This window comes from Schistocerca piceifrons, chromosome 1 (assembly GCF_021461385.2).
Source record: "Schistocerca piceifrons isolate TAMUIC-IGC-003096 chromosome 1, iqSchPice1.1, whole genome shotgun sequence".
Lineage (NCBI taxonomy): Eukaryota > Metazoa > Arthropoda > Insecta > Orthoptera > Acrididae > Schistocerca > Schistocerca piceifrons.
The window spans coordinates 694,370,073-694,382,120 of NC_060138.1; the positions used below are offsets into that span (position 1 = coordinate 694,370,073).

The following is a 12,048-nucleotide window of genomic DNA, read 5'->3' on the forward strand; positions in this document are numbered from 1 at the left end:
GATTACAATGTCATAGGCAAAACTCAAGGTTTTTATTTATTCTGCCTGAGTTTTAATCCCGATTCCAAATTTTTCTTTGGTTTCATTTACTGCTTGCTCATTGTACAGAGTGAATAACATCAGGGATAGGCAATAGCCCTGCCTCACTTCCTTCTCAACGACTGATTTCCTTTCATGCCTCATGTCTGTTATAGCTGCTGTCTGGTTTCTATACAAGTTGTACAAGACTTTTGCTGCCTGTATTTTACCGTTGCTACCTTCAAAGTGCAAAGAGAGTATTCCAGTCAACACTGTAAAATGCTTTTCTAAGTACACAAATGCTATAAACTAAGGGTTGCTTTTCCTAAACTATCTTCTAAGGTAAATTGTAGATCAGTATTGCATCACATGTTCCTTTATTTCTACAAAATCCAAGTGCTCTTCTCTGGGGTTGACTTGTACCATAAAGAAGACACGTCATGTTGCAGACAGGCACGATTAAAAGACTCTCACATGTAGCTTTCGGCCATAGCCTCTGTCAGTAAAGACAGAGACACACACACACACACTCACACACACACACACACACACACACACATGACAGCAAACTCGAGCATTTCGGGCTGGAATGCCATTGCAACCAACCAACTGTCCACCTGAATGAATGGCAATCACCAAACTGTCACCAAGAATAAAGTTGGCCACCCAGTGGCAGAACATGCTTGATTTCAATGGCTGCTTCACAGCCCAGGGCATCTAAATCCTTCCCTTCACCACCAGATTTTCTGAACTACATAGGTAAGTCATCCTTGTAACACATCCTTCACTCCTCTAACCCTTGTGGCTTCAATCTCCATTAACTCACTGACCTCACACCCTCCACCCAATAGTTTTCCCTTCCTCTGTCTTGTCATCCCCTCATAATCCATATCTCCACATCATCTTCATCATGTGGCACACCCCACTGGCTTCAGTACCCATGCATCACATGCCTAGCCCATTCAAATGTCACCCCTACCTCATGCTTTCCTAGCCAGAAAACCTGCTGCTTTCCTCTGAGCTGCTAGCTACCAACCCCTAACCCCTCTTCCTGCCTCCTACCTCCCTCTCTAGGGTCAGATGATGTGGAGATATGGATTGTGAGGGGATGACAGGACACAGGAAAGGGAAACTGTTGGGTGGAGAGTGTGGAGTCAGTGAATTAATGGAGATTGAAGCCACAATGATTACAGGAGTGAAGGATGTGTTACATGGATGACTTATCTATGTAGTTCAGAAAATCTGGTTGTGAAGGGAAGGATCTAGGTGGCCTGGGTTGTGAAGCAGCCATTGAAATGAAGCATGTTGTGCTCAGCTGCCTGTTGTGCCACTGGGTGGGCAACTTTATTTTTGGTGACAGTTTGGTGATTGCCATTCATTGTGGTGGACAGTTGGTTGGTTGTTGTACCGACATAAAAAGCTATGCAGTGATTGCAGCAGAGTTGGTATATGACACGGCTGTTCTCACAAGTGGCCCTGCCTCTGACGGGATAGAATAAGCCTGTGACTGGATTGGAGTAAGAATTGCTGGGTGGGTGGGTGGATTGGATAAGTCTTGCATGGGAATGTGATCCCTGTGGCAAGGGGTTGAGTGTAGGAGTGGCATATCAGGGATGGACCAGGATGTGATAGTGAGGGTGGTTGACTTGTGGACACGCACACACAAAAAAGAAAGAAAGAAACCTTGCTAGCTTTCAGAATAAATCCTTTGTTCAGCTACGGCACACAGACACACACACACACACACACACACACACACCTGAGTGGTCTGGAAAGGAACAAAGCAGAGCCAACATAAGGATTTCCAGTCTCTGGTTGAAAGAGTGAATTAACTGCAAATCTGAATAAAACTGAAAAGTTAAACCTTAGTTTATGCAATACACTGACTGTATGCCTGTTAAATTTCTGAGTGTACACTTGGTTTCCAGATTAACTTGAAACCACTCTATATGCATTAAATTATCAAGAGTCACATTGTACTTTTTACATAAACTTAGAGCATGTGTGAGTGAAAAAATGATGCTTAGCAACTATTATGGAATTTTTCATAGCCACATTACATACTATACAGTGCTTTGAGGCTGTTGATATGTAGAAAAAAAAGAGTTTTTATGTAGCGGAAAAAAGCAGTCAGGTGTGTAGTAAGTGTTTCCAAAAACAATGTAGCCTGTAGACCACTTTGCAAGAAATTGGATGTCATGACATTCTGAACATTATTTATACTCAGTTGCATGCTCTGCACATAAAAACTAAGAGCTACAAATTAACAGAATCATTTCATTATGCTAATATGTGTCATAAAGAAATGATCGACCAGCCAATTGCTAGACTAAGCAAGGCTGAAAATACCCATACATAGATTGAAGTGTAGCCCCCCCCCCATGAACCATGGACTTGCCGTTGGTGGGGAGGCTTGCGTGCCTCAACGATACAGATAGCCGTGCCGTAGGTGCAACCACAACGGTGGGGTATCTGTTGAGAGGCCAGACAAACGTATGGTTCCTGAAAAGGGGCAGCAGCCTTTTCAGTAGTTGCAGGGGCAACAGTCTGGATGATTGACTGATCTGGCCCTGTAACACTAACCAAAACGGCCTTGCTGTTTTGGTACTGCGAACAGCTGAAAGCAAGAGGAAACTACAGCCGTAATTTTTCCCGAGGGCATGCAGCTTTACTGTATGATTAAATGATGATGGCGTCCTCTTGGGTAAAATATTCCGGAGGTAAAGTAGTCCCCCATTCGGATCTCCGGGCAGGGACTACTCAAGAGGACATCGTTATCAAGAGAAAGAAAACTGGCGTTCTACGGATCGGAGCGTGGAATGTCAGATCCCTTAATCGGGCACGTAGGTTAGAAAATTTAAAAAGGGAAATGGATAGGTTAAAGTTAGATATAGTGGGAATTAGTGAAGTTCGGTGGCAGGAGGAACAAGACTTTTGGTCAGGCGAATACAGGGTTATAAATACAAAATCAAATAGGGGTAATGCAGGAGTAGGTTTAATAATGAATAAAAAAATAGGAGTGCGGGTAAGCTACTACAAACAGCATAGTGAACGCATTATTGTGGCCAAGATAGACAACAAGCCCATGCCTACTACATTAGTACAAGTTTATATGCCAACTAGCTCTGCAGATGATGAAGAAATTGAGAAAATGTATGATGAGATAAAAGAAATTATTCAGGTAGTGAAGGGAGACGAAAATTTAATAGTCATGGGTGACTGGAATTCGACAGTAGGAAAAGGAAGAGAAGGAACATAGTAGGTGAATATGGTTTGGGGCTAAGAAATGAAAGAGGAAGCCACCTGGTAGAATTTTGCACAGAGCATAACTTAATCATAGCTAACCTAACCTAACCTAACCTAACCTAACTAACACTTGGTTTAAGAATCATGAAAGAAGGTTGTATACATGGAAGAACCCTGGAGATTCTAAAAGGTTTCAGATGGATTATATAATGGTAAGACAGAGATTTAGGAACCAGATTTTAAATTGTAAGACATTTCCAGGGGCAGATGTGGACTCTGGCCACAATCTATTGGTTATGAACTGTAGATTAAAACTGAAGAAACTGCAAAAAGGTGGGAATTTAAGGAGATGGGACCTGGATAAACTGAAAGAACCAGAGGTTGTACAGAGTTTCAGGGAGAGCATAAGGGAACAATTGACAGGAAAGGGGGAAAGAAATACAGTAGAAGAAGAATGGGTAGCTTTGAGGAATGAAATAGTGAAGGCAGCAGAGGATCAAGTAGGTAAAAAGACGAGGGCTAGTAGAAATCCTTGGGTAACAGAAGAGATACTGAATTTACTTGATGAAAGGAGAAAATACAAAAATGCAGTAAATGAAACAGGCAAAAAGGAATACAAACGTCTCAAAAATGAGATCGACAGGAAGTGCAAAATGGCTAAGCAGGGATGGCTAGAGGACAAATGTAAGGATGTAAAGGCTTATCTCAAGAGGGGTAAGATAGATACTGCCTACAGGAAAATTAAAGAGACCTTTGGAGAAAAGAGAACCACTTGCATGAATATCAAGAGGTCAGATGGAAACCCAGTTCTAATCAAAGAAGGGAAAGCAGAAAGGTGGAAGGAGTATATAGAGGGTCTATACAGGGGCGATGTTCTTGAGAACAATATTATGGAAATGGAAGAGGAGGTGGATGAAGATGAGATGGGAGATATGATACTGCGTGAAGAGTTTGACAGAGCACTGAAAGACCTGAGTCGAAACAAGGCCCCGGGAGTAGACAACATTCCATTAGAACTACTGACAGCCTTGGGAGAGCCAGACCTAACAAAACTCTACCATCTGATGAGTAAGATGTATGAGACAGGCAAAATACCCTCAGACTTCAAGAAGAATGTAGTAATTCCAATCCCAAAGAAAGCAGGTGTTGACAGATGTGAAAATTACCGAACCATCAGTTTAATAAGTCACAGCTGCAAAATACTAACTCGAATTCTTTACAGACGAATGGAAAAACTGGTAGAAGCTGGCCTCGGGGAAGATCAGTTTGGATTCCGTAGAAATGTTGGAACATGTGAGGCAATATTGACCCTACGACGTATCTTAGAAGAAAGATTAAGGAAAGGCAAACCTACATTTCTAGCATTTGTAGACTTAGAGAAAGCTTTTGACAATGTTGACTGGAATACTCTCTTTCAAATTCTGAAGGTGGCAGGGGTAAGATGTAGGGAGCGAAAGGCTATTTACAATTTGTACAGAAACCAGATGGCAGTTATAAGAGTCGAGGGGCATGAAAGGGAAGCAGTGGTTGGGAAGGGAGTGAGACAGGGTTGTAGCCTCTACCCGATGCTATTCAATCTGTATATTGAGCAAGCAGTAAAGGAAACAAAAGAAAAGTTCGGAGTAGGTATTAAAATCCATGGAGAAGAAATAAAAACTTCGAGGTTTGCCGATGACATTGTAATTCTATCAGAGACAGCAAAGGACTTGGAAGAGCAGTTGAACGGAATGGACAGTATCTTGAAAGGAGGGTATAAGATGAACATCAACAAAAGCAAAACGAGGATAATGAAATGTAGTCGAATTAAATCGGGTGATGCTGAGGGAATTAGATTATGAAATGAGACACTCAAAATAGTAAAGGAGTTTTGCTATTTGGGGAGCAAAATAACTGATGATGGTCGAAGTAGAGAGGATATAAAATGTAGACTGGCAATGTCAAGGAAAGCGTTTCTGAAGAAGAGAAATTTGTTAACATCGAGTACTGATTTAAGTGTCAGGAAGTCATTTCTGAAAGTATTTGTATGGAGTGTAGCCATGTATGGAAGTGAAACATGGACGATAAATAGTTTAGACAAGAAGAGAATAGAAGCTTTTGAAATGTGGTGCTACAGAAGAATGCTGAAGATTAGATGGGTAGATCACATAACTAATGAGGAGGTATTGAATAGAATTGGGGAGAAGAGGAGTTTGTGGCACAACTTGACTAGAAGAAGGGATCGGTTGGTAGAACATGTTCTGAGGCATCAAGGGATCACCAGTTTGGTACTGGAGGGCAGTGTGGAGGGTAAAAATCGTAGAGGGAGACCAAGAGATGAATACACTAAGCAGATTGAGAAGGATGTAGGCTGCAGTAGGTACTGTGAGATGAAGAAACTTGCACAGGATAGAGGAGCATGGAGAGCTGTATCAAACCAGTCTCAGGACTGAAGACCACAACAACAACAACAACAACAACATTGAAGTGTAAATATTCAATAGCTGCCACCAGAAGCACACACAACCTCATTAAGAATCTTCAGAAATGTTGTGCAAAACTGCCTGGAAAAAAGGGTTTTCTATGTAGCAGAGGAATGTGTTTAGTTGTATACTTGTTCAAATGAAGATTTCATCTTTTAACTTGTATTCATATGGTTGTATGCAGATCTATATGATTTAACTGTAATCTTTACTACTGTGTTATGATACTATACACAGCATACATGTTGATTCTTACAGAGAAGATAACAGAGACCAGCCACTTCTGATAATACAGTTTATTTATTTAAATAGCACCATTACCAGTTTTGAGCTGACAGGTTCATCATCAGGTGCCTTGTTCACATTAAGAACATTTTACATTAGCTTTTGCTTTTTATTACCCTATATAATGAAATTTCCTTGAGGTTGTGGTGCCCTACAACCAAAATGTGACTTCAGACAATGTCTATTTAACCGTGATTGTGCCTCACAATGATTTTAAACAATGTCACCAAATTATCAAAGTGATGATGTTTCAGTTAATTAGGTTGAAAAATCCATGCCATTACGTTGCAGTGCTGACTTGCTGTGTTAATGCAGCAGTGAAGACTACATGAAGCAATTTCTTTATCTTATGATACACATTGGAAGCAATGTAAATGATAAGGGGTAAATGTACATAAATAAATATTACAACAGTGGACATAACATTAACCCTAGCATTACCAACGTATTTTTTGTTACATGTAATACCAACGGGGGGGCCTCAAAGGCCCATAAAGAATACCACAATTTATTTGATCATAAATCAAGTTTATTTACTTCTGATACCTCTAATAACAATTCAAAATGCTTAGACAATGTTTTTGTATACTGGATAATAAAAGATGTTATTATAATAGGAATAAAATGAACAAATCATGAGATTCAGTTTATATATTTTTTGGAATAATGTTTCAAAATAGTGTTTTCTTATAAAAACGACTTTTTTAATTCGATACACTACATGAAGCAAACAAAATTTACTGTCTCATTCTGCAACGCATTTTTCACACAACACTGTCTTCCTGCAGTGTTTCCCACAGACGTGTTTGTGGCACTGAGAGCAGGTAACAGTTGACTTTCCCAGCTTGTTGTACTTGATCTTTTTAGATGCAGCTTCTTGGCAGCATAGGTGGCACCGTCCACGTGTTCCTGGTTCTGCTGTTGAGGATGATGGTTCTACAGAGCAGCTGAGCTTCCGTTGTGCGATGCTTTCCGTTGCCATTATTACTGGCTTCTGAAGTCCATACAAATTTTGTGCCCGTTTATCTACTTGAGATCTTATTAGTTCGAGACCTAAGTTAGTGATAAAAACTCTTCTGCGGTTTAGCAAATTCTTTTTCCAATTCGGAAAGTTGAGGAGGAAGAGTGAATATGCATTTATTGCTGCTATGTCAATGAGTGTGTAGAAGAGGGACAAAGGCCATCTTCTTGTTCCTCTCTTTGTGCTGTAGTGTCTTGCCATCTGGTCTATGGTGTCCACGCCTCCCTTTGTAGAATTATAAAAAAGATTTATGTTAGTCTTTTTTGAGTCTTCATTCAACACCCCTTCTGAGTGATAAGTTGAAAGCATCAACAGCAGTCGTTTTGGCTTCTCGCGGACTAGCGTTGATGCAAGAGTAACTGGTGGCCTCTGTGTCTGAGGGTCAGTATAAGCAAAGATGGAAGAGTGTAAACTGCGGCCAGTTGTAGTCTTCAGCTCTTCAGGTATGTGTCGTCTGTTAGACTGTAGGGTGCCAACAAATGTGAGGTGAAAATCATTCCATAGAGTCTCAGCAAGCTCCACTGAAGTATAGTACCGATCTGTGGTAACATTACGGCCTGATTTTTCAATAGGTTTTATTAGTCTCTTTACAATTTCCATCGGTCCATTTGAATGCTGTGTATTTCCTGACTTGCCTGTATAGATGTCCATGCTGATCACATATCTAGTCTCAGAATCAGACAGCATTCGAATTAGAATGCCGTATTTTCCAGGTTTTTCTTTTAGAAACACCTTGAATGGACAGCGACCACGGAACAAAGACAACATCTCATCCACTGTTGTATGTAGACCAGGAATGAAATACAATGGAAGTGAAGAATTGAAGCTTTCAAAAATTTCCCTCATTGGAGCAAACTTGTCAGTCTGGCGACGAATTTCTCTTGTGTTCTTATCATCAAACCTCAATATTTTAGTCAATTCGAAAAATCGGGTCCGACTCATTGATCCATAGTACACTTGTCGGCCCTGAAGCAAAGACCATAAATCTTGGACAGGTATCTTATTGTCATGATTTGAACCCATGATTAGCAAGAGTCCTATATAACAAAATAACTCATCTTCATCTGTGTGCTGAATACCTAGTCGAGAAGCCTCTTCATTTGAGTGTAGTTTTATTAGATTCATAATTTGAGGTGTAAAAAAGAGCTCTATAGCCTCTTTCGGAGACGCAATTCTTCCTTGTTGTCCTAGCCCCATTCTTTCTCGCACTATATTTTGTACAGAACGCCGATATTGTCGAGATGGCTTCGTAATATACTCTCGTCCACTTTTTGCAATGAATTTATCACATTCCGTATCATTATCATCTGGTGGATTGGCTTCAACCTCATCTTCATTCTCAGACGATGAATCAGTTCTAATTTCTTCCACATCATCATCCACTTCACTTTCCTCTAAATCTGATTCGTTCAAAACTTCTTCTAGCACTCTTTCAATGGAACTATCACGTAAACGATGTCTACTCATGTTGCTGGTTCAACAGCAGCAGAAACACTGAAAATAACAATGGTCCGCTTCATAATAATATGTCTGAAGGCAACAATGCCAAAATTCGTTTCATGGTAAGAATTTGAAACGAGAGACTCAACCTCGTAAATCTTTCCTTGCTATTACCAACGGGTGGGCTTCTAAGGCCCACAGAGAATTAAATCAAGTAAATGAATTTTAATTACATTTTTATTCCGAAATTCTGTAATGACTCAATAGTACATTCAATAACGAACAATTACCTTTGCTTTCAAGTTCATATATCAAAGGGTGTGGATACAACATAGAAAAACTGAGTCAGTGGGCCTACGAGGCCCCCCCGTTGGTAATGCTAGGGTTAATTTCTTTCTATGGTTGGTTGAAGGTACTGTATGATTAAGCAAGCTGTTAGCATGGATACTGAAAACATCAGTCATGTGAAACCCAATTTGCATGTTTCTCACGTGACATACTGAAATCTTTGGATCAGGCAGCCAGAGAGATGCAGTTATTTGTTGATTTTCAAAAAGCAGATGAGTTCGTACCACATCTGGTTATTGTCAAAAAGTTTGATCATATGGGGGGTATCAACTGAAATTTGTGATTGGACTGAGGACTTTTTGACAGGGTGGACACAGCATGTTATCTGGGATGGAGAGTCATTGTCAGAAATAGAAGTAACTTCAGGTGTGCCCCAGGGAAGTGTACTGGGACCCTTGCAGTCCATGGAGATATTGATAAACTTTCAGACAATTTTAACATCCGACTTTTGTACATGATGCAGTTATCTATAATGAAGTACTGTCTGAAAGAAGCTGCATAAATATTCAGTCAGATCCTAATAAGATTTCAAAGTGGTGCAAAGTTTGGCAACTTGCTTTAAATGTTCAGAGATGTAAAATTATGCACTTCTCAAAACAAAAAAACATAGTTTCCTACAATTATAATATCAGCGGGTTACAACTGGAATAGGCTAACTCTTACAAATACCTTGATGTAACACTTTGTAGGAATATGAAATGGAATGACCACATAGGCTCAGTTGTGGGTAAAGCAGGTGGTATACTTTGGTTTATTGGTAGAATACCTGGAAAGTGCAGTTAGTCTACAAAGGAGATTGCTTACAAATCACTTTGTGATCCACTCTACAATTATCATCAAGAATGTAGAACCTGTACCAGATAGGTCTAAGAGGGAATACTGAATGTATACAGAGAAGTTCAGTGTGAATGGTCACAGATTTGTTTGATCTGTGGGAAAGTGTGACAGAGATACTGAAGGAACTGACTGGAAGATTCTTGAAAATACACGTAAACTGTCCCGAGAAAGTCTATTAACAAAGTTTTAAGAACCTGCTTTAAATGATGACTCTAGGAATATACTACAATCCCCTGTATATCACTCACATGGGGACCATCAGGATAAGATCAGATTAATTACTGCACACACAGAGGCAGTCAAACAATCATTTTTTCCATACTCCATGCGTGAAATTCTTCCAGCACTCCATACATGAATGGAATGAGAAGAAACCCTAATAACTGATACAATGGGATGTGCCCTCTGCCATGTACCTCATGGTCGTTTGCAGAGTATTGAGGTAGATGTAGATGCAGATGTAGATGTAGATTGTGAGACAGAAACAGTATAAATAATTCTAGGAGCCAGTTGTCAGGAAAGAATTAAGAATATCCTACACTTTCATTCCTTCTGTATGAATTCTGAACTTAGAAGTGAGATCAGAACAGTCAGTATGGAATCTGAAAAGAATTGTACATAGAAATGTTTCATGTGACAGTGAATATGTCATCTGCTTTTCACAAACTGCCTATTGGCTTCTATCTCGGGTTCTTCAGCCGACGTTCATCTAATGATTTTTCTGACGTTTCGCCAGCACGAGTGGCTGGCATTGTCAAAGCTTCATCCTCCATTGCCAGTTCACCACCGGCAATGGAGGGTGAAGCTTTGACAATGCCAGCCACTCGTGCTGGTGAAACGTCAGAAAAATCATTAGATGAACGTCGGCCAAAGAACCCGAGACAGAAGCCAATAGGCAGTTTGTCAACAAGTGGCCACGAAATCCTTAACAATTTTGTATCTGCTTTTCACTTGTACGTTCACTACATGACATACATTAATTCTAGAGAGTAGATATTAAGAAGTTACTGTTTTCTGTATATACATATGTGTGTGTGTTTTAATCCTCACAGAATATCAAAAGATGATAATGGCAGCTTTGGTATTCAGATAACATCTGGATCTAATGGTGAAATATTTATACAGTCTGTTGTGGAAGGAGGACCTGCAGATAAGCTGGGAGTAGTTCATAAAGGTAATTACACTGTAATGAGGGAATATTGGATCTTTGAAAAATTGGTGACAAAGAACAGCTAGTTAGTGGCTGCATACTTTAGTATTTAGATACTAAGTTTGTTTACTTATATTTCTTTATTAAAAGAAATAATTACTTGACCTATTTGCAACATTTTCCTTTCCTGTAGTCTGCAGATTCATTTTAAATTCTATTATTCTTAGATAGTTATGCTGTTGTCACTCATAAGTAATAAATTAAGAAGGAAGATTGCAGTAATTTGGAACAACTTAATTTCAAAAGTAAATCCTATCTCTGTGTGTTAATTATTTATACAGAACAGCTTGTTTTATGCTACCGTTATATTAAGAAATAGTAAATTTGGTGCAAGTAACTAAAACTAGCAAAATGAAGCTATGTTAGAACAATGAAATCATATTTGAATTGATTTATATGCCTGTAAACAACTGTTGTTGTATAAGGCATTGTCAGTGGATACATAATCATACAGATGATTGTGGAAATAGTTAATGTATATAATCTACTATTACGTAATATTGTTTATCTTGTACTCATCACATAATTGATTTTGTTACACATTGACTACACATTAGGTTTTATGCCATAAGCTACAATTTTGTTTGTTGCAATCACTTTTACACTAAAACATCTTTTTCTTGATATACGTAAATTCTTTTGTGTTATGTTTTTCCCTTCAGCCATATCTCTACCACTATTTTAAATTTATTTTCATGTAATATCCTTGTCATACGGTACACCACTGAAAAATATTTTGCCAGCATGTAAAAGATAATTTTGGGCTTTACTGAAATGAGTTCAAGGAATGTTCCTATTTCTAGTTTCATATGACTGTATATATCATCTACTTTCATTCATGTGGACATTCTGTTTGGCATGCATAAGTGCTTTGAGGGTGTATGGCCTAGGGACTATAAGCATTTTGTGGTCAATAAAGTGCTGTCTGCAAGATGTTAAATTGCTCAAATCAAAATACGTCTATCGGGTTTCTTGTGCTAGAGTAAAACTACTTTTGATCCTGCAGAGATTCCCCAAAGAATAGTTCCATAATGCAAGTGTGTATGAAAAAAGGAATCATATGCCACAAACATGAACTCTTTACTCACACAATTCTTCAGTTTCTTAAGAAGACATAAAATTCTTGCCAACTAACTGCAGAGCTTTACTCTGCAGATATTCTAGCATAATTTATTATTGAGGTA

General features: G+C 39.1%; 1 protein-coding gene across 1 annotated transcript in view; it reads left to right on the plus strand.

The window, feature by feature from the left end:
• The window catches only part of LOC124710084 (tyrosine-protein phosphatase non-receptor type 13-like), a 242,409-nt gene that overhangs the window by 173,440 nt on the left and 56,921 nt on the right, over window positions 1-12,048 (plus strand). The window contains exon 13 of the mRNA XM_047240895.1: window positions 10,707-10,828. Coding sequence (XP_047096851.1) covers window positions 10,707-10,828 — 122 coding nt within the window. The remainder of the gene's footprint in view (window positions 1-10,706; window positions 10,829-12,048) is intronic.